Genomic DNA, 23459 nt, shown 5'->3' on the forward strand with positions numbered 1-23459 from the left:
CTTAACGTCTGAATCCAGACGCCCTACAGAGGAGAGCTGCTCACAGCGCTACGTCTCCAGACGAGCGTTGTGCGACTAAAAGGTACTTCCTGTGACTCGATGAGCAGCGGCGGAGCCTCTAGGAGAGCGGGGGGCCGTTGATGAACCCCAGGGCCGGCCCGGGGTTCTCTAGGCCGCTGCTGAGGGAGTCCCTCCAGGGGGGGCCACAGGCCAACACGGTGGGGGGACGCCCACCTCCACGCACGGGGGCTCAGTCTGTGTGTGTGTGTGTACATGTACTTGTGTGCGTCTGTGTATGTGTACACGTGTGTGTCTACATGTGTGTGTATGTGTATCTGTGTACATGCACGTGTGTGTGTATGTTAACATGTACACGTGTGTGTGAGGGAGTGACCTTGAGGCCAGCATCATGGCTGTTCCTGTGGTCTCATACACAGAACCCCCCCGAACCCCCCCCCCCCCCCCTGCTGTCATCAGGGGGGGGGGGGGGGGGTTCCCAGGGAACGCAGGCAGTAAAAATAGCCCCTCTGTCACTGGAGCGCTGGGTGCTTAAACTAGGCCATGACACTATCTGTGGAGACACAGCGGATACCAGGGGGCGGCCGAGGAAACGGGGGGGGGAGGGAGGGAGGGAGGGAGGGGGGGAGGGAGGGGGAGGGAGAGAGACGTGTGTGACAGAGAGCGAGGAAGGCCAGATCTGTATACAAGCTGAACAATTTAAAATCCCCCCACCCACACCTCTGGAAATATGTCTACCCCCTTCTTTGAGAGTTAAACTAACTCAGTCCCTCTCTCTCACTTTCTCTCCCTTTCTCTCCCCCTCCCTCTCTCCCCCCCGCCCTCTCCCCTCCTCCCTCCCCGCCTGATGGAAGCCCATTGGCTCTCATGAACGAATCACCGTTAACCGGATTTGGAAACAAACAGATACGCCGACGGTGGGCTGAGGGCAGCCCTCTGCAGGTTAGAGAGGGGGCTGTAATGAGTGATCTGAATGAGTCTGAGGCAGCCGGGAGGAAGAGGCTTCTTCCACCTCAGGCAGTGTCGCAGGGAGGGAACACGGTACTGCAGGCAGTATAATACTGCGTGGTTTGATGTTTTAGAACATCTTTAATCTTCTCTTAGGGACACCTGCAGACGCATCCGAAAATGGATGCACTATGAATCATTAAGTGACCACGATGTGTGTGAGACCAAGGCGACATGATGAGATACTGGCTTCTCCGAAACCCCGGCCGCAGCCAGAATATTCACCTTCTGGTCGTGGAAGGAGAGGAGTTACTTGTCGACTTCCTCTTTTCTTTAGTAACATTTTTTAGCCCTCTCCCAGGTCTACCGCGGCCCCCGTTTTGAGGGCCTTGAGGGAAGTGCACGTTAAAAAGCTTTGAATCCCTTAAAGCGTTTGTCAGCAGTGTGCTTGGATTGTGCTGGACGCAGGATCATTCAACTCAAACCTCAGGATAAATGAACAGGTAGTGTGACAGACGGATCAGGCCGTGTCCTAGAGGTCAGAGGTCAGACTGAAGGTGTGTTACCTGCGAACCCGAGGTGGTTTTGGGGGGGGCGTGTCCCAGCGCTCCTCGTCTGATCTGTGGCAGATCTTATCCGGACTGCTCTCGACCTGCACACACACAGACCACAAATCTCTCAGTTCCCGCAGGGTGGATTTTTTAAAAAAATTGACATTTAAAGTAGTTCCACAAAGTCGTGTGTTGAAGAATTGCTGGGAATCACCGACAATCAGCTTCTCAGTTCTACATAACAGCACCAACTCTCAACAACGCGTGATACATTAACATGCAAAACCAGGATCTTCCTCTTCCATCAAGGCCTGAAAGGGATCCAACCCGATGCTTTGAGCCGGGTTTGGACATGTTCCTGGGCCAGTGGTGAAGTTGAATACATGCAGCGCGTGCTTTGGACTCGCGTGTGTGACGATGTTTCCCTTCGTAGCGGACACAGACTTGGATCCTGGGAGCGGACCCCATCCCAGGATCGAAACGCCGGACTGTCTCCCCCCCCTGACTATGGTCTCGTCTCCCCCTCACTTCTCTCTACTCCCTCACTGGTCCTCTCCTCCCCCCGTCACTGGTCTTCGTCTCCTCCCCCCTACTGGTCTCTCTCCTCCCCCCTCAACGTGGTCTATTCATCACTCCTCCCCTCACTAGGTCTCTCTCTTCCCCCCCTCACTGGTCTCTCTCCTCCCCCCCTGACTGGTCTCTCCCTCACTGGTCTCTCTCCTCCCCCCCTCACTGGTCTCTCTCCTCCCCCCTCACTGGTCTCTCTCCTCCCCCCCTCACTGGTCTCTCTCCTCCCCCCCTCACTGGTCTCTCTCCTCCCCCCCTCACTGGTCTCTCTCCTCCCCCCCTCACTGGTCTCTCTCCTCCCCCCCTGACTGGTCTCTCTCCTCCCCCCCTCACTGGTCTCTCTCCTCCCCCCTGACTGGTCTCTCCCCCCCCTCACTGGTCTCTCTCCTCCCCCCCTCACTGGTCTCTCTCCTCCCCCCCTCACTGGTCTCTCTCCCCCTCCTGGTCTCTCCTCCCCTCTCACTGGTCTCTCTCCTCCCCCTCTCACTGGTCTCTCTCCTACCCCCCCTCACTGGTCTCTCTCCTCCCCCTCTCACTGGTCTCTCTCCTCCCCCTCTCACTGGTCTCTCTCCTCCCCCTCTCACTGGTCTCTCTCCCATGCCAACGAGGGGAAATCGGAGACACACCTCATACAAGACCGTCACATCAGAGGGTCTGTCTGTCTGTCTGTCTGTCTGTCTGTCTGTCTGTCTGCTCAGGAAGTCCCTCCCAGTAGCTTCCGTCTCTGTGAGCTAGACTTCGAGAAAAGGGGTCACACAGAGTTTTGTTGTGTGTGTGCTTGTGTGCGTGCATGGTTTTGCAAAAGCCAGAATAGCAAAGTCCCCATAAAACGATTACTGTCGAGCCCTCAAGCGCCAACTGAGCATTGTAATCTGTGAAGTTGAAAATATTCCATTCGTTTATCGTTAGTATAAAAGGATATGTGCACGCTCAGTAGGCTCCCTGTCTGCCAGGCCTGGTGAGGTCATCGCAACTTCCTGTCAAGGATGTCCGCCATTGGACGGTTGCCAGTGAAGCCCCCCCCCCCCCCGTCATTATGACCAAACATATCCTTAGCGACATCTAAACACACAGTTCCCTGCCTGGGTTCTAGGGAAGACCCCTTCACCCAGAAGACCCTTTTGGATGGAGTTTTAAATGTAATTAACAAGGAAATGCTGGTTAAGTGTTGTTGAACATTGCTGTGCTGTTTGTCACCAAACAGTCTGCTGCTCCCGGCGGCACTGACGTTCCCAGACCAGTTGTTACTTTTCACTTGGCTGCATGACTTTAACTTTACAACTGACAGATTTCATTTTTATGAACTCGTTGTCCAGCTAGACTGAGGTTTACTTCCCCTTTAACCAGGAGTTAATCGCCGTCTATCCCACTTTCAATGTCCTGAGATTAATTATTATCGCAATCCTTCCCTCGCTCGCTTGCTTATTCTAATAAACAATGAAGGGATACACACACGTACGCGATGAGGCGATGTGTGTGTGCATGCGTGCGTGTGTGCGTGCTTCATACCATGCCGTCGTGAATGGGCGTGCTGGTCGGACTCTCCAGGAAGAGCAGCTGCTTCTGGAAGAGCTGTGCGATGGCTCGATGGACCAGCTCATACTGCTCCTGTTACAGACGACCCCGGGGGGAGGGTTAGGACAGGGAGAGACAGCGTTTAGGAGAGAGAGACAGCGTTTAGGAGAGAGAGACAGCGTTTAGGAGAGAGAGAGAGACAGCGTTTAGGAGAGAGAGACAGAGTTTAGGAGAGAGAGACAGCGTTTAGGAGGGGAGAGACAGTGTTTAGGAGGGGAGAGAGACAGCGTTTAGGAGAGAGAGACAGCGTTTAGGAGAGAGAGAGAGAGACAGCGTTTAGGAGAGAGAGAGAGACAGCGTTTAGGAGAGAGAGACAGCGTTTAGGAGAGAGAGAGAGACAGCGATTAGGAGAGAGAGAGAGACAGCGTTTAGGAGGGGAGAGAGACAGCGTTTAGGAGAGAGAGAGAGACAGCGATTAGGAGAGAGAGAGAGACAGCGTTTAGGAGAGAGAGAGAGACAGCGATTAGGAGAGAGAGAGAGACAGCGTTTAGGAGAGAGAGAGAGACAGCGTTTAGGAGAGAGAGAGAGACAGCGATTAGGAGAGAGAGAGACAGCGTTTAGGAGGGGAGAGAGACAGCGTTTAGGAGAGAGAGAGAGACAGCGTTTAGGAGAGAGAGAGAGACAGCGTTTAGGAGAGAGAGAGAGACAGCGTTTAGGAGAGAGAGAGAGACAGCGTTTAGGAGAGAGAGACAGCGTTTAGGAGAGAGAGACAGCGTTTAGGAGAGAGAGACAGCGTTTAGGAGAGAGAGACAGCGTTTAGGAGAGAGAGAGAGACAGCGTTTAGGAGAGAGAGACAGCGTTTAGGAGAGAGAGAGAGACAGCGTTTAGGAGAGAGAGAGAGACAGCGTTTAGGAGGGGAGAGAGACAGCGTTTAGGAGAGAGAGAGAGACAGCGTTTAGGAGAGAGCGAGAGACAGCGATTAGGAGAGAGAGACAGCGTTTAGAAGAGAGAGACAGCCTAAAGAGTCAAGCCTAGCCTGAGCACGGTGGAGGAGAGACTAGTGGTAGTTTGACTGAATTACAGCCAAGAGGTTCTGGATTGGATGCCCAATACCTACAGTCAGCCATATTAGACCAGCACTGAAAGAGCTCTAGGAAAGCTCTGGAAACATCTGGTCCTGAGCTGTGTGTGTGTGTGTGTCCATGTGTGTGTGTGTCCGTGTGTGTGTGTGTGTGTGTGTGTGTGTGTGTGTGTGTGTGTGTGTGTGTGTGTGTGTGTGTGTATGTGTGTGTGTGTCCGTGTCCGTGTCCGTGTGTCCGTGTGTCCGTGTCCGTGTGTGTGTGTTCATCAGACCTTTGTCTGGACTGCAGAGTGCCGCTGTGTCCTCATCTCCTGGATCAACCGGAAAACGTTGAAATCTTCTGGAATCTTCTGGAAAACGCAGGAAAAACATCCAGAAATCAAACCTGGATTCAGTCAAAGCTCGTACGTCAGTCAGCCTCATCACGACGCACGTTGGACGCGGTGTGTGTGTTTCTGATTGCGTGCGTGTCTTGTGAAGGTGTGTGCTTTGCAGTAGCGGGATCCCGTTGGTAATGCTGTGTGTTTTCAGAAGCGTGTGCGGTTTGGTGGCAGTGTGTTTATGGGTTTTGTGATTGTGTGTTCGAGTCTTCGTGTGTGTGTGTGTGTGTGTGTGTGTGTGTGTGTGTGTGTGTGTGTGTGTGTGTGTGTGTGTGTGTGTGTGTGTGTGTGTGTGTGTGTGTGTGTGTGTGTGTGTTTACCCCAGCTTTGAGCAAATTCCACGTGTAGTCGATGGCACAGATGGCACCCGTCCTCCCACAGCCAGCACTGTTAGCACGCACGCACGTACACGAACACACACACACACACACACACAGCGTTTGAATTTACAGTCTCAGCAAGGACCCAGGATGTAAGTGGTGATGTGAGCGTTATTGTTGGCTGCTGCACCTTCATTAGAGCAGTCGCCTAGGTGTTAGCATCACACACACACACACACAAACACACACACACACACACACACACACACACACACACACACACACACACACACACACACACTTTGGTTTCAGGTCTCTCACACTTCAGCAGATGCCAAGCGTAATGAGTGTGCCAGGCCAAGAACACGACACACACACCTCTCGGGCTTCACACCCACCACAGAATTACACACACACACTTTGACAATCACACTTGGATTGGATTTTTCATTCAGTTTTCAGTAATAAAAAATCAATGGTAGATTGACTTGTGTTTGAAATAATTAAATAAGCGATGTAGGGCCTGCAACATGAGTAACACGTGTCCCCCCCCCCCCCACACACACACACTTAAACTCACAAAAGAGTCACACGAACACATTGAGGCTGCATGACATCACGTCTCACACACACGTATTAAACCATCGCCCATTCTGCGGGAGCTTTTCTGTTTGGTCTTACAAGCACAGTAGCTACACATTCACATGTTTCCTCCTGCGTGCATGCTCACACATACACCCCCCACACGAGTACACACACCCTGCTGGGAGAGGAACTGTCCCCAGGCCGCTCCTTATAAAACACAGTGTGTGTGTGTGTGTGTGTGTGTGTGTGTGTGTGTGTGTGTGTGTGTGTGTGTGTGTGTGTGTGTGTGTGTGTGTGTGTGTGTGTGTGTGTGTGTGTGCTGATGTTTGAATTCTTTTTCTTTCATAATTAGTTTTTCTTTTGAAAAATGTATTTGTTCTAAACCTGAAACAATACTATAATCCTAAAACGCAAAGAGTACAATACTTCTGTGCTACACTACCGTTGCTCCTATAATGCACCGTGCATTTGCATTTGATAATTTCTTCACCGCTTGTGAAAGTAACTGTCAACCTGTCACCTGTCACCTGAAGGACCTGACACCTGTCACCTGAAGGACCTGACACCTGTCACCTGTCACCTGTCAGCTGAAGGACCTGTCACCTGAAGGACCTGTCAGGTGACAGGTGACCTGTCACCTGTCACCTGAAGGACCTGTGTTAACTGAGCCTGCCGTCCCCCAGACCCGCTGCCCGCCGGCCGCACGGCGCTGGCTGAGTGGGAGGCAGACGTGCGTCCTCAGCTGTTGGTTTAGCTCCTGCAGCGCCTCACGTCAGGCCCAGACACGTCTCCCTGATTCAGAGCCCTGAGTTACACATCAACCCGCGCCGTCGTCCTGTTATGAGAACCAGTCCACATCCTGTTCAGGGCGCCCTCTGGACGAGCTGGTGGATCTGGGGGAGAGCACCTCCATGTCCTTCAGGCCACCTGCGTAAGGCCTCCAGCTCCCCCCGTCCCAGTGCGTGTGTTGGGGGTAAACCTTCTAGCCTAACCTGGTACGGTGGAGGATAGACTAGTGGTTGGTGTGACTGATTCACAGCCGAGGTTCTGGGTTCGATACCCACAGTCAGACATACTTTACCTTCACTGAAAGAGCTCTAGAACCGTGTGTGTGTGTGTGTGTGCGTGTGAGTGTGAGTGCGAGTGTGTGTGCGTGTGTGTGTGTGTCTACCTGCAGTGTATGCACAGGGGTACGTCGTCCGTGTCCTGGTACTCCCTCATCAGGGCGATCATGTCCAGGATGGAGTCGAAGGACGAGGGCACGTCGTGGTCGGGCCAGTTCATGTAGTGGAACTGGGTCAGCCTCCGCGACTCCTGGGGGGCGGACCACGCGGGATAGGCTACTTAAAAACACACTTTCTTCCTCTTAATTGGATGCTTTTAAATGTTTTACTGTGACTTTGATTGATATTAAAAAATATATATATTGCTCCAGCCTTTGATATGGTATCATGTAACGAGTATTTACAACAGTTGAACCTCCCCTAAACTGCACCTGCCCACAATAGAACCATTCCCCTCCGTGAAACCACACGTTCACCTATTCATCCGCTCATCTGAGTGCCAATGCAGAACTACGGCCGCTATAACAGGAAGTAGATCAGTCCAGGAGGGGGAGGGGCTTAATGGGGGGGCGTGGGGCAGGAGAGCCTCAGAATAATCCAGGTGTGAACCGGAGCACTGCACAGATGATCTGACAGCAGTCACGTCTTGGTTTAGGTGTTGGGGGTTTAGAGAACATCAGTACACAGGGCTTTACTGGTACACCAGAGCTGTACTGGTACACCAGAGCTGTACTGGTACACCAGAGCTGTACACCAGAGCTAGAGTAGAGTTACCTCTTCATGCTCCACCAGCAGGGTCCTGATGAAGTAGTCTGTTCTGGTCTGTTCTGATTCCTGAGAGAGAGACACACACAGAGAGAGAGAGAGAGAGAGACACAGAGAGAGAGAGAGACAGAGAGAGAGACAGAGACAGAGACAGAGAGAGAGAGAGAGAGAGAGAGAGAGAGAGAGAGAGAGAGAGAGAGAGAGAGAGACAGAGAGAGAGACAGAGACAGAGACAGAGAGAGAGAGAGAGAGAGAGAGACACAGAGACAGAGAGAATATTACTATGTTTTTAAATTGATGTCTTTGTTTCATCTGCAGCGAACTTCAAGGAACATCTTATAACTATTAAAAAAAAAGAATTACAGGCAAACTTATGAAGTAGTGAGACTCAAGAAATGCGCTAGATGAGTAACACACACACACACACACACACACACACACACACACACACACACACACACACACACACAATCACTCTACTTACACACGAGATTCTGAAGGGCCCGAAAGACATCGGCTCCTCCCCCAGCATCGGAAAATACCGTTCACACTTTTTCTGCACAGGAAGAAGAGGTGTTAAAATCTGGCCCGCAGTAAAACACCAAAACATAAAAAGCACACTGAATCACCTCCCATCTTCCATCACAACACGCAAAGCGCTCACATCACTGGAGTGACACAAACAACTCTGAATAAATGGGTTGGTCTTTAACTGTTTAGAGCAACGAGGACACAGAGCTCTGAGCAGGAAATCAATGAACACTGATCAATGGCTTTGGCAAATGCTTTCAACAACATGCATTATATTACACGAGCACGCACGCACGCACACGCACGCACACACACAGCATTTAAAGGCACGGCCTTACCCTGCCCATCTCAAACTCTCTGCATGCCATCACAATAACCTGAGGAAACAAACAAACGCAGAAGGATAATTAATGCATAAATTACAGCACAAATTAAACCACATCCATCAGAGAAACGACCTTGCATGACCACCGCATCCATTACATCATCAATAAATAATAATAATCAATAAATCAAACAATAAATAATGATAATCATCCATTATTCATACATCCGTTTACTTACATAGCCCTTCTCAAACAGTTTAACCAGTCTCAAAGGGATTCATAAATCACCGCTAAATCCACAAGAAAAGTACCCTGGCTATTTCCTTCAGCACCAGAGGCGTGATCACCGGGCCTCGTTCAACTGACTCTGTACGCGATTGGCTGCTTGCCGTCGCTTCCCTGTCTTCAACGTGTTAAACCAGCCAATAGCGCGCCAAGGGGGGTAGCCAGCTTGGTGATTGGCTCCCGCAAAAACGTATCGGAAGCGGAAAGAAATGTGCTGCTCTCCTCCAGACCCTGCTGCAGGGCGGACTCGGACCGCCGGCAGAACGGGTGGGGGGGCTCCCCCGAACTACTAGAGAAGTATAAACCCTTCAAATCCCATCGCCCCCCCCCTCACCGCGACGTTGTACTCCCAGTTCATCCTCCAGAAGTCCATGACCGTGTTGGGGAGGGGTCCCTGTGTGGCGATGTAGGCCTCAGGCCCATCCATACCCTGAGAGGAAGAGGAGGAGGAGGGGGAGGAGGAGGAGGAGGAGGAGGAGGGAGAGGAGGAGAAGGGAGAGGAGGAGGAGGAGGAGGAGGAGGAGGAGGAGGAGGAGGAGGGAGAGGAGGAGGAGGAGGAGGGAGAGGAGGAGGAGGAGGGAGAGGAGGAGGAGGAGAAGGGAGAGGAGGAGAAGGGAGAGGAGGAGGAGGAGGAGGAGGAGGAGGAGGAGGAGGAGGAGGAGGAGGAGGAGGAGGAGGAGGAGGAGGGAGAGGAGGAGGAGGAGGAGGGAGAGGAGGAGGAGGAGGAGGAGGAGGAGGAGAAGGGAGAGGAGGAGGAGGAGGAGGAGGAGGAGGAGGAGGAGGAGGAGGAGGAGGAGGAGGAGGAGGAGGAGGAGGGGGAGGAGGGAGAGGAGGAGGAGGGGGAGGAGAGGAGGAGGAGGAGGGAGAGGAGGGAGAGGAGGAGGAAGAGGAAGAGGAGGAGGGAGAGGAGGGAGAGGAGGAGGAGGAGGGAGAGGAGGAGGAAGAGGAGGGAGAGGAGGAGGAGGAGGGAGGAGGGAGGAGGAGGAGGGATGAACATTGAATAAGACATAATACTTCTACTTAAACTTGAAAATTGGCAAATTAAGTGTTGTATTATGTGTTAAATTAATTAATCCTGAAATCATTGCAGTTCATTTTTTCGCTGTGTAAGATGATGATGAATTCATGCAAGACAATGAAATTGTTGAAATGTACATAACAATTATACGTAGTAGAACAATGAGAACTAAACCATGCATCAGGATGGACCTGCCATCCAACAGCTTTTACCTTAATAAAGTTGGCATTGATGTAATCTGTGTCCTGATTGGTTGTTTTTAACGTCACCTTCACCCTGGTGTGATCAACTGGAAGAGAAGTGTGGGGTGGAAATGAAAATAATAATCAACTGGAGTGGACAGAACACATTACACACAATACTTTAATGCACTCATTAGTTTGATCATGTCGTCATCAGTGTCTGTTACTATTGCAGCTTTAGTTGCTACGGTATTTATACAGTTTGTACACACAGGTGGCTCGAGTTCACCAGAGGGGGGGGGGGTTCATAGAGTTTAATGGAACACACACAGATCATTTGTGTGTGTGTGGCGGTATGAACATCTGGCGCAGATGGATGGCATTCCTGGGCTTTATGCGAGGCTCATTCAACAGGAGGCAGAGGGACAGCAGGGCTGATGGCAGAGGGAGATTATCACACGGAGAGAATGAGAGAGAGACCCTGTGAGGGGGTGTGGGTGCATCTGCATGCAAATGAGTGAGTGAGTAAGCAAAACCCGGGGCAGGATGTCTCTGTGAATGAGTGATTGACCGGACCTCCAAGTCAGTATATGTTTGTGAATGAGTCAGAGAACGAGAAGCTACCGTGCCGTATGTTTGTGTGAGTAAAAGAGTAATGAGTGAGTGAGGGATTTGACCTAGGGGCAGGATGTCCTTGTGAATGAGTGACTTGACCTATAGGGCAGGATGACCTTGTGAATCAGTGACTTGACCTATAGGGCAGGATGACCTTGTGAATCAGTGATTTGACCTATAGGGCAGGATGACCTTGTGAATGAGTGATTTGACCTCCATGCTCGGATGTCCTTGTGAATGAGTGAATGACCTACATGTGCGTATGTCCTTGTGAACGAGTGAATGACCTACATGGCAGGATGTCCTTGTATCGGTTCTTCTTGACGTTCTCCTCCTTCTCTCCTACGTTGGTGGGGTAGATCTTCTCCGTACGGTACTTGGTGGACAGCCGGCGAAGCCTCTGGGAAACCAAGGAGGGAAGAGTTATTCATCCTGTCACCTTCCTCACAGTAGGATTCATCCTGTCACCTTCCTCACAGTAGGATTCATCCTGTCACCTTCCTCACAGTAGGATTCATCCTGTCACCTTCCTCACAGTAGGATTCATCCTGTCACCTTCCTCACAGTAGGATTCATCCTGTCACCTTCCTCACAGTAGGATTCATCCTGTCACCTTCCTCACAGTAGGATTCATCCTGTCACCTTCCTCACAGTAGGATTCATCCTGTCACCTTCCTCACAGTAGGATTCATCCTGTCACCTTCCTCACAGTAGGATTCATCCTGTCACCTTCCTAACAGTAGGATTCATCCTGTCACCTTCCTAACAGTAGGATTCATCTTGTCACCTTCCTAACAGGAGGATTCATCCTGTCACCTTCCTCACAGTAGGATTCATCCTGTCACCTTCCTCACAGTAGGATTCATCCTGTCACCTTCCTAACAGTAGGATTCATCCTGTCACCTTCCTCACAGTAGGATTCATCCTGTCACCTTCCTCACAGTAGGATTCATCCTGTCACCTTCCTAACAGTAGGATTCATCCTGTCACCTTCCTAACAGTAGGATTCATCCTGTCACTGTGAGCCTGCTGTCACCTTCCCAACACCCACGGTGTCAGATCAACGTACAATATATATAAACAGAGTCGTGTCACACACACACACACACACACACACACACACACACACACACACACACACACACACACACACACACACACACACACACACACACACACACACACACACACACACACACACACACACACACACACAAAAACAGATGTGTGTTTATGGAGGTTGTAAAGAGAATCATCTGTGAGGACGAAGCCCAGACCCACACGCACACAGCGGACGCGTGCTGAGCTGGTAGCAGGAGCAGGCAGTAATGAAGACACACTGGCTTAATGGGAGCAGGGTAATTACAGCCCGCGTCGCCCGGCGGCCATCTTGGTTCTAATTGCTAGCTGGGTGGGTGGGGGTGGAGGTGGGGGTGGAGGTGGGGGTGGAGGTGGGGGGGAACTGGATGCGAAAATAACGCATTGAGAAGATATTTGTGTGCATTTCAAGTCGCAGTGATTTGTTGTCCTGGAGAGCTACAGGTGTTCTTTGTTTAGTGTCAAACAAAGAGGTGTTTGACACTAGTCAAACAGTGTCTCCCAACTAGGTACTCTCCCCCCCCCCCCCCCCCAACACACACACATTACAGGAAAACAAGACACAGAGTCTTGCATCATCCTAAATCACAACACGATCAACCGTCGGAACAGATTTCTTCCTTCCCACTCCCGCTCCTCAGGGCAGCGTGGGCGGAGGCCCAGGGGGCAACCAGCAGAGGGGCTGACGGAGGCCCAGGGCAAGGCACCAGCAGAGGGGCTGACGGAGGCCCAGGAGGCAACCAGCAGAGGGGCTGACGGAGGCCCAGGGCAAGGCACCAGCAGAGGGGCTGACGGAGGCCCAGGAGGCAACCAGCAGAGGGGCTGACGGAGGCCCAGGGCAAGGCACCAGCAGAGGGGCTGACGGAGGCCCAGGGCAAGGCACCAGCAGAGGGGCTGACGGAGGCCCAGGGCAAGGCACCAGCAGAGGGGCTGACGGAGGCCCAGGGCAAGGCACCAGCAGAGGGGCTGACGGAGGCCCAGGAGGCAACCAGCAGAGGGGCTGACGGAGGCCCAGGAGGCAACCAGCAGAGGGGCTGACGGAGGCCCAGGAGGCAACCAGCAGAGGGGCTGAAGGAGGCCCAGGAGGCAACCAGCAGAGGGGCTGACGGAGGCCCAGGGCAAGGCACCAGCAGAGGGGCTGACGGAGGCCCAGGGCAAGGCACCAGCAGAGGGGCTGACGGAGGCCCAGGGCAAGGCATCAGCAGAGGGGCTGACGGAGGCTCAGGGCAAGGCATCAGCAGAGGGGCTGACGGAGGCCCAGGAGGCAACCAGCAGAGGGGCTGACGGAGGCCCAGGGCAAGGCACCAGCAGAGGGGCTGACGGAGGCTCAGGGCAAGGCACCAGCAGAGCGACCTCCCACTGCACGCTGACACGGCCTCTACGGCCTCTACGTCTCTGCTGCTTTCTCTCTCAGAGGAGGAGGAGGAGGAGGAGGGAGAGAGTCGAGGCTTCATCACAGCTTGTTCTGCCCATCCCTCCTCCACCAACACCTTACAGCCTCAGAGAAACGCTGCGTGGGTGTCCAGACTTCTGGTGGCCTGAGGTTCTTCAACTCCCTCCTGAGTTCACACACCAGAGAGCGAGAGCGACAGCGAGAGAAAGAGCGAGAGAACCATACAGACAGAGACGCCCCTGATAGTAGCACGTGAGGTCCTTAGCAGCGGTCGATAACAGTAAGAATCAAACTCCTGAGGAGATGTAAAGATGGTCCACACACACACACACACACACACACACACACACACACACACACACACACACACACACACACACACACACACACACACACACACACACACACACACACACACACACACACACACACACACACACACACCTCCTTCTCTCAAACAGAAGAGCTGGGTCTGTGACTCTTCTTGTGTCCAGACGCTAATGTCGGCACGGATGCCTTTGGTTGTGATGCCCGTTTGATTCTCCGTCCTGCAGTAATGTGAGCTGCAGGGACCGAACTCTTATTGGCTGGAGTTGATAAGGCCGCTCTACGGCCAATCAAGCAACGTGATTGGTCGATGATGGATTCCGCTGTCTCGCATATGCTAATGAATTCCATTAAGTCCCTTTTAAATTTTTCTCTTTTGTAAAGGACAGTGCCAGTCTGGATGGTTAAGCTACCGTAACCTTCGCTTACTGCTTCTGTAAAAAATACTTAGTTTCGCCGCAGCGGTCGCTTGGTAAACTATCACAATCATGCGTCGGTCTTCGGGAGCAGAGGCACCAGAGTTCTCCCGTGTTGTCACCGACCCGCTGATCTGAGACCAGACTGGTTTGCAGAATGGTGCTTTAAGAGAATGTTCAGCGTCTGAGGGTGAGAATGCTTGGTCTGAGGGTGGGAATGCTTGGTCTGAGGGTGGGAATGCTTGGTTTGAGGGTGGGAATGCTTGGTCTGAGGGTGGGAATGCTTGGTCTGAGGGTGGGAATGCTTGGTCTGAGGGTGGGAATGCTTGGTCTGAGGGTGGGAATGCTTGGTCTGAGGGTGGGAATGCTTGGTCTGAGGGTGGGAATGCTTGGTCTGAGGGTGGGAATGCTTGGTCTGAGGGTGGGAATGCTTGGTCCAGCGGCGACCACCCTGTCCTCTCTCTGTTCTTCTTTTAAATCTGTCTCTACGTCCCACAGACAGAAGCTGCTTCTAATTACCGTAACATCCTGTTACGTAAAACACACACACACACACACACACACACACATTGGTGGATGTAGTGTAAATGAAGTAACGGGGAGGGAGAGAGAGAGAGAGAGGGGGGGGGGGGGGGAAGAGAGAGAGCGAGACAGAGGGGGGGGGGGGGGGGGGGGGGGGAAGAGAGAGAGAGAGAGAGAGAGAGAGCAGTTGAAGCCTTTGCTATTTTCGAGTCCCAGTAACTGAGTTAATGGTTCCCTTTATCCCCGCGCGCACGCACCACACACACACACACACACACACACACACACACACACACACACACACACACACACACACACACACACACACACACACACACACACACACACACACACACACACACACACACACACACACACACTTCTGGCTACCGTCTGTTGTTAATCGGAAGCGGATGAGTGGGAGGGAGAGGAGTGAGAGGGGAGAGAGGGGAGGAGAGGGGAGGAGAGGGGTGAGGAGAGGGGAGAGGAGAGGGGAGAGGAGAGGGGAGAGAGGAGAGGAGAGGGGGGTGAGAGGGGAGAGAGGAGAAGGGAGGAGAGGGGAGGAGAGGGGAGGAGAGGGGAGGGGAGGAGAGGGGAGGGGAGGAGAGGGGAGGGGAGGGGTGAGAGAGCCACCGTGTGACAGAGACAGACCGATTTAAGAGGAACATGCGGGGGACAACAGTTCCTCGCTGGCCCCTGAACCAGAACCGATTCTTAGCTCCAGACGCTGGATTGTGAAACAGGTGACAGAGCAGAGAGGACCATTTCTTAAGAGGGCAGCTCTCTCTCTTCCTGAACACCATGAGCCACCATCAGAGCCAGTTCTTTTGGGGGGGGGGGGGGCCCCGTGGTGAGGCCCCCAGTGGGCCCCGGCCACAGCGAGGCTCCCTGCCCGCTGGCAGAGACAAGGCCCTCCCTCTTGGTTACCAACTGGCTCCGCCGGGAGCTCTCCCAGTCCAATACCAGCTGAACCACTGGATGGACGTCCTCATAGTGGGGGGGACAGTGGGGTGAACCTCTATCTATACACTTTGTTCTTTATCGTTTATAGTGCTTCATTATTTAACGTGTAATCCCCGTGGATATCCATCTCTGTCTCTCTCTCTCCATCGCTCTCTCTTCTATCTCCCCTAATCCACATCACTCCCCTTCTTCCTGATGCACGGTTCAAAGAGTTCTAACGGTTTAAAAGACTTTTAACGCATTATGATCGACGCGCAAAGTCGGACGACTGCATGTGTGTAAAGCCGGCAGCAAAAGGTCATGAACCCATGCCAGGGCGACAACGGCAGAGGATTCCATAGTCGATGAAAGTGTTCTTTATTCTGAGAGTCAATTAACAAGTTAGTTTACAAATGTCTTAAAAGGGGACACGCCCCGCACAAGTTACCGACCAAAGTGAGGACTTAGATATGCTTGCTTTTTCTGACAAGCAGCGAGACTTTATTGTATGATAGATATTTGAAACACAAAAGTATTACACAATAAACGGGAGATGAATTTGATAAATTAGTTCAACGATTATTAGATTATCATAATTGGTCTAATAAATGTCCTCCCGCTCGACTTGTTGATAACCAGACTAATCAAACTACATGTTAGGGTCTCTGCTGTTCTTCCTGCTGTCACTCTGGTTTCGTTATTCTTCTCCCTCCCCATCCCCCCCCCTCTCTCCCCCCTCCTCCTTTGCATCCGCCCCTCATAAAGACTTGCTCGCTTTGCGTCACAGGAAGTGGGTGGCAAAGTTGTGTGTCTCGTCGCTGGCCAGTTTCCTGTGAACGCTCAATTTCCACCAACATGCGCACGCATGCGCGCACACATACACACACACAGGGCGTCGCCCTCCAGAAATGCCCAGTGCCTAAACAGACCCCCGCAGGGCATAAACCGAGACAGCTGAGTCACACACACACACACACACACACACACACACACACACACACACACACACGGCCCAACCGAGTGTGCGATGGCACAGAGCTCAGTGCCAAGAGGAAAGGGGGAAGAAAAAGAAACCAAAATAAAACCCAGAGAAACGAAGTGGGCCGAGATCTGCAGAGCGAGAGCGGGACTGAAGTAAAGAGGAAGAGAAGACAACAGAAGGACGGGGGGGGGGTTGGTTGTCAGCAGCTTAGCCCACTTTCCCCCTGGTTGAAGAAGCATAATGCCGTGTTCCTCAGATGAATTATTCACACAGTTCCCACACACCCATTTATGGGCATCCTGCGGGGTATTTATTGTTTCTGCGTTGGTCAACATATTAACCGCCAGGACATTCTCGTTCACGGTACCGCCTCCGATTCACCTGCACCTCGGCCACGCCCCCTCGCACGGAGCAGGGAACGTTGTGATTGGCAGAGGAAAGTCTGGAAGTCTGGATGTCAAATCAGAAAGATGCACACACAGTCACCTTACAGAGAGCGCACACACACACACACACACACACACAGGCAGACGGTAAAATAGGTCACCTCTGACAAAGCTCTTTGAATAATCCATCTGCTCTGGATCCGAGCGACACGGGGGGAAACTAGCACTGCACAAACCCCCCCCACTGCCATCCCCCTCTCTCGGTCCACTACGGCCACAGACGGTCCTGTACCAGAGAATACGGTGAAGAGGAAGCCTTGGTGCGCCTGTCGGCCACGGATCAGTCTCCAGAACATTCCATTCCTCTGGTACTCGCGCCACGAAGCACGCAGAGATGGATGAATGAAAACGGGAATCAAAGCATCGGCGTACTTTATAAACAGAACCACAGACGACCTCTGATATATCAAATCATCAGTGCTATTCAACACACGGTATCATAACATTCACAGAATTAAACCTGCTATTAAATGTATTTGCGTTTATAATCGCATTCAATAGTAAAATACTACCTAGCCCACACACACACACACACACACACACACACACACACACACACACACACACACACACACACACACACACACACACACACACACACACACACACACACACACACACACACACACACACACACACACTGCGACCCCAGTGACCCCACCTCAAAGGCTCTTTGATCCGATGAAGGTTCACCCCAACAGGAAGTGACATCATGGCGCCTGAGAATGGGTAGCCGTGAGTCAGGTGGAAGTGTGTGTGTGTCACACTGGGCCCCTCTGTGTGCTCAGAACAGCGTAACACAATGTACGATACCCCGCAACAGAGAATAGAGGGGGGGGCGCACCAAACACACACTTTTTGTCAATGTAGGTCAGTGGCACAGAATGTTAGTGGTTGGTGTGTATGTATATGTGTGGCCCTAACTCTCTCCTTTCCTTTATCCTCCAAACCAAACATGCGTCTTGTGTAAACCAGTGTGGAGAAAGCGGTTGATGAGCGTTAAAAGCTCATTGACCTTAGTTCGGTGAATATTAAACTCCCCAAGTGATGTAGTCTAAAGTGCACTCTACTCTAGACTGTCACCAACTACCGGTCGTCAATCTCTGTCTTGGAAATGATGTCTGCCCGTTGACTCAAACTCTGGACAAAGGACTGGTGGTGAAAAAGAAGGGGGGTGTGTGTGTGTGTGTGTGTGTGTGTGTGTGTGTGTGTGTGTGTGTGTGTGTGTGTGTGTCTCCCTCCATCCTATATCCGAGCACACAGAGAGAGAGCGAGAGAGAGAGCGAGCGAGCGTGTGTGCGCGAGTGAGTGTGAGAGTGTGTGCGTGAGTGAGAGAGTGTGTGTGTGAGAGTGTGTGGGTGAGAGTTTGTGTGTGTGAGTGAGTGAGTGAGTGAGTGAGAGAGTGTGAGTGAGAGTGTGTGTTGTGAGAGTTTGTGTGTGTGTGAGTGAGTGAGTGAGAGTGTGTGTGAATGAGTGAGAGAGTGAGAGTGTGTATGTGTGTGTGAGTGAGAGTGTGTGTGTGAGTTTGTGTGTGTAGGGGCAGCAGGAAGCAACTGGAGTTAAAAAACGGCCAACCGATCACAGACCCCTGGTCCCTTCCTGTTGCACTCTGAGGACACCAAAACAACACTCAGAACCCCCCCCCCCCCCCCCCCCACACACACACACACACACACACACACACACACACACACACACACACACACACACACACACACACACACACACACACACACACACACACACACACACACACACACACACACACACACTTCAGGATAAAGCACTTGGCATGCCCACTGTAGTACCACTCATTACCCTGCCTATCCCACTGCTGAACTTTGACCTCCGGTTGTGTGAAGCTCACCCAGGAACCGAACAAGCGAGACAACAACACCGTCCTCAAGGTCTGCGTCCAATATTATAACCGGAGAAATGAGATTTGGGTATTTTTGCACCTTCGGTGACCGAGTAGTTTCCTTCTGTCCCTTCTCTGAAACAGACATGAGGATGAACAGGGGTTGGATGTGCTCCAACACACACACACACACACACACAACGGTGTTGCTCACAGAATGTCAATATGATAATGCCCAGCATTAGTACACAAGTCTTCTATGCTAGCACCCACAAGTAGCCGTTGAGACACCGTGCACTAGTGCATGTGCCACATAAATGGTGAGGGAGGCCTTGCTCCTTTCAATCACACGACAGCGCATGCTCTCACACACACACACACACACACCCCCCCCCCCCCCCCCCCCGGTTGATAGTGGAAATATTTTTACTACATTCCGCACACGCTTTTATTGCATGTTCTTAATGTGTGTCTGGACACGTGATGGAATATGTGTGGGTCAGTGGAACAGGAGTGTCTCTGTGTGCTTGTGTTCTTACCCTTCTAAGAACCGCCTTGAATACTTCCCTGGTGAAGGTGTGGCAGACACATGCACACGCACACGCACACGCACATTCTAAAATCTGTCTAGACAACTCCATGTCCACCAGAGTGTGCGCGCGTGCGTGTGTGTGCGAGTCCTGAATAAATGCAGGAATGAGTATGTGCCCTTGCCTCCGTAAAATAAAAAACAAAACAAAATGATAGAGGAACCAGGTATACACTATAAGGTGTGTGCGTGTGCGTGTGTGTCCCTCCATCAGAATATGAATGTAAATGTTATTGACCTGCACCTAATTAGCATGCAGTGACTTCCCCTGTAGTTCAGACTTAAAGGCATTAACACATCAGGAGCCCCTGGCCTCCGACAGACCAACCATGTCCCCTCCCTCCGGTACAGCACCAGAAAATGTCAAAGCGGAGACCTGTGTTGATCTAGTGAATGACATGTGATCATTGTGTGGCCGGCACAAATCGCTGTGTTGGGGGAGCAGCCACGGTGCACATGAGCTTCATGAGGCCGCCCTCGAGACACAATTACTGTTGTTGTTGATTTTGTGATGGATATAAATTTGATAGTTTGTCAGGCTGGAGCCCCACCCGCGGGGGGGGGGGGGGGGGGGGGAACCCAACAGGGTATAAAACAACCCATCGAGGCACACCGCACAGCCCGATGAACTGGTTCTGAACCAGCCCATAACACCGCTGGTGGTTCTTGTCACTCGCAAACATGTCATCGGTGTCTTAAACACCAAGAAAACCGAGAGTATGACAAAACACTTCAGCAACATCCACCTCAAACCTTGACATGATACCTCCTAGCCCTCATAAGGCCATGTCTGTCCTGCGCTCAGCACGGTAAGGAAGAAGGACTCCATCATCAGACTCCTCCAGACTACACAGGGGAGAACCCCATCAGGCCCTGTATGTATTGGCTGACACTAGGGTTAGTGAAACCACAGAGGGTCCCATCTGATGGGGGGTTTCTGGGCTCATAGCCGAGGCTGATCAAGTGGTACGAATGAGTCTCAGAGCGCCTTTGACTCCGACAGCAGCTGGGTTGTGACGAAGGCAGAAACAAAGCATATAATTTATGCCTCCTTCCCAGACATGGATACTGTAATTTGGTCTTTAAAATGCATCCTATGTATACAACAATACCCGCCGAAGGGTTTACATTGCATGTGTACGTGTGTGGGTGTGCGAGGCCAGCCACAGAGCCCACTGACGATGTGTTGAGCATTATTCAGGCCTTGGGAATCGTGCTAGCGACAAGCTAAAATAGACACATTCTAATTCTGGCTCTCTGGTTTTATCCTCTTAGGCAAAAGGCCAGCCTTTCAATTCAAGTTGGCCAAAAAAGCGTTTGTCACTGCTGAATAATTAAGACCCTAAGAGTTCCCTAGATGCACTACAGAGAATCTCAGCACCAAGGATGCAATCCTCCCTCAAAGAAAGGATCTTAGGGTGGACTTCAAATCATCCGATATCCCGTCGTCGGCCGTTGTTTACACAGTAATGTTAGTCCATCTCCTGAGTTGGTGGGGGGTTGTCAGAGTACCGGGGGGTTACAGTAGTCCCTGGACTATGATATCCACGTATCATGCTCCGGTTTCTCGACTGCCACTGACTGGGAAGGTGGTCTCTGGTTTCTCTGATGGAGCTGTGAAACGGTCAGAAATAGCCAGCAGCCAAATAGCCTGCCAGCCAGTACATGTTGCCAGTAGATTTGGACGATCCCAGGTGTGACTGTGTTGCATGACTCCAATAAGTCCTGTTAACATGTTAACCTCTTGATTATCCCTCAGACTCCATGTTTGGAAATGATCGAGGAGGGGTGCATTACATACAAATACATACACCTTTTCTTAAGACTGAAAACCCCATTATTAACCCCATATTTGATAAAAACACACCCGTGCTTTATCAGCTAACAGCAGAACACTGTTGTGTGTCCATGTCCAGCATATACTTCCTCAATAGCACTTTGGACATCCAGTATTTGCGCAACAGCCCTTAACTCACAACAATCCTATTACAGTCCACAATAGCAGAAAAGCTACTATACCCTTGTAAGAGGACACAGAATCATTGCCTGTGTTGTTTCACTACCAAACAGGGCCGAGGCGATGACAACGGCTCTCCGGCCATTGCAGTCGACAGCACCAGGTTATGAAATTGGCGGAGAAAGAATGTGGCAAGCTTGAGCAAGCTGCCTGCATGCAGAAGGAGGGGTGGGTATGTGTGCTCTGAATCTAAGCTACTAGATTAGAAACAATAAAGTTGTGTTGTTTGTCAAATGCAATCAACATTTCAACATGCACTCTTAAAAAATAACACGAATTACAATCAAATGCATGAGAACAACACACAACAGAAACCCCAACGTCGCATTAAATCTTGACTATGTACATTTTCTCGTTAGCAGCCTCTTGTGGTTTGAGTCGGAGCCACGGTTATAGCTTTTTCATTATCAGAGGACAGTTACTGTCGTCTTTCCCACGGTGTGGGGGGCAGAAGTGGACCAGAATAAAACGATTTAGAGAACCCCCCCCCCCCTGTATGGAGTGACTCGTGGATGGGCGAGTTGTATCCTTGAGACTTCGCATTCAGATATGTTCTGATGGGAGTGAACAGCTGCAGTAGAACATAAACACAGGTTTCAAATCAAATCAACAGTCCACGCTCGCCCGGCGGAGCCATGGTGGGAGCAGCAGCTAGCGCTATAGCATCCGGTTAGCACAACATCTGCTCTGCCTGGACAGATGACAATACCTGCACGCCCGAAACGCACCACAGGGCCACACCACAGGGAGGGTGCATTACCAGACCGGCCCCATCGTCTCCTTGTTGGACATGAAGGCCATGTTTTCGGTCAAATCAGAGTCAACTGAGTGGTAACCGGAGCTAGGGGGAGACGTGCAGTGTATCCCCGACGTGGGGCGATGACGAGAAACGGAAACCACATACACACGTCAAATAACGTCCCTGTAAACATTTAAATACGAGGTGTCGTGGTCGTATGGGAGGTTAACCAGCAGCGGGTCTTTGGGCAGGAGCAGACAATGCTAGGCCGCACTGGGAGCCTGGGAGTGGGAGTGAGAGGGAGAGGGGAATGTGGTGCAGCTGACTCGGCCGGAGCTGGCCCACGGAGCCTGTATCAGGTTGAATGGGTCGGGTGGGGGACCCAGGGAGGACAGACCGGACTGGGGGTCCCGGACCGGGTCCGGCTAGTGTGAGGAAAACAGAGAAACGAACCGCGGACCACTGAGGGCTTTGGAGAGAAGTGTGGAGCATGCATGGAGACGGAAGCCAGAGAAAGGAGGAGGGAGGGCTTCCAGGGGGGTTAGGAAGCAGAAAGTCTGAGACCCACCATGAAGTCACTGCCGAAGTTGTCCTCTCCCCGCTCGTCCCCTTCTCTCATGGCGGTGACCCCCTCGATAAACTTTCTCAGGATGCAGGCTTGGTCCATCCTTCCCCCCGTGTGTGTCGCCCGCTACGCGTCCGGCGCTCCTCTCGCTAAACCGCCCCGGCGTGGAAGGGGGGAGCGGGCATAAAAAAGGGGAACGGTGGTCAAAATAAATAAATAAATACATAAGCTTCAGGAGTCCTCGCAAAGTATCATCGTTTTTAACACCTCTTAAAGCCCCATGGTCTTTATTCTGCTTCTTCTTCTTGTTCTGTGTTGCTCTCAGGTTGCTTTAATCCCCAGGAAAGAAACGCGTGCTGTTCCGAAAAGTTACCCGACGTGGTCGGTGCGTTTGGTAGGATGTAAATAATTGGTTATATCGCGGGTGGGATCAGAAAAAAATGCAAAACCATGGTCTAGTCTGGTCTACCCCTCCCTGTCTCCCTGTTGCCACATTCACACACTGTTTCTCCGCTACTGGAGAACATCCGGAGAGGGCTGAAAGCCGCTGAGCGCCCGACCGGCCCCTTTGTCGGTGCACCGCACCCTGATTGGCCAACCACCCACCACAAATTAGCTCCTGAATGGTTCATTTGGAACTCACTCCGTAGATAATCGTATCTGATTGGCGGTGATGCAAGTCTGTAATTTGATCGCAGTTCTTTCATTGGTGAGATTCCCAACCATGTACAGTAGTCTCCTCTGTATCAATTAATCAATGAATTATATTGTGACGAAGTTGTTAGAATTTGCAAGATTAATATAGATTTGAATG

The 23459-nt window shown here is 51.7% G+C and overlaps 1 protein-coding gene across 2 annotated transcripts; it reads right to left on the minus strand.

Annotated features, from left to right (window-relative positions):
- Nucleotides 1–864: 864 nt before the first annotated feature.
- ptpn12 (protein tyrosine phosphatase non-receptor type 12) lies at nucleotides 865–23180 on the minus strand. 2 transcript variants are annotated; one of them, XM_030353956.1, is made up of 13 exons: nucleotides 22913–23180; nucleotides 22649–22794; nucleotides 11043–11151; nucleotides 10167–10243; nucleotides 9271–9366; nucleotides 8664–8702; nucleotides 8279–8350; nucleotides 7804–7863; nucleotides 7137–7279; nucleotides 5381–5447; nucleotides 4953–5030; nucleotides 3594–3692; nucleotides 865–1618 (listed from the first exon to the last, which is right to left on the minus strand). In XM_030353956.1, the coding sequence occupies exons 2-13, from the start codon at nucleotides 22745–22747 to the stop codon at nucleotides 1529–1531; spliced, it is 1029 nt and encodes a 342-aa protein (XP_030209816.1). In that variant the 5' UTR covers nucleotides 22748–22794; nucleotides 22913–23180; the 3' UTR covers nucleotides 865–1528. The 2 variants fall into 2 exon arrangements, with proteins under 2 accessions (XP_030209816.1, XP_030209815.1); XM_030353955.1 differs by having other exon boundaries at nucleotides 22649–23180.
- Between the last annotated feature and the right edge of the window lie 279 nt (nucleotides 23181–23459).

Source organism: Gadus morhua, chromosome 4 (assembly GCF_902167405.1).
Source record: "Gadus morhua chromosome 4, gadMor3.0, whole genome shotgun sequence".
Lineage (NCBI taxonomy): Eukaryota > Metazoa > Chordata > Actinopteri > Gadiformes > Gadidae > Gadus > Gadus morhua.

Coding starts and splice junctions, on each gene's coding strand:
- ptpn12 (XM_030353956.1), bottom strand. CDS start 22,747: ATGGACCAAGCCTGCATCCTGAGAAAGTTTATCGAGGGGGTCACCGCC. Junction 7,280..7,803: donor TGCTGGTGGAGCATGAAGAG/GTAACTCTACTC, acceptor TCCGCCCCCCAG/GAGTCGCGGAGGCTGACCCA. Junction 3,693..4,952: donor ACTCTGCAGTCCAGACAAAG/GTCTGATGAACA, acceptor CGTCTGTAACAG/GAGCAGTATGAGCTGGTCCA.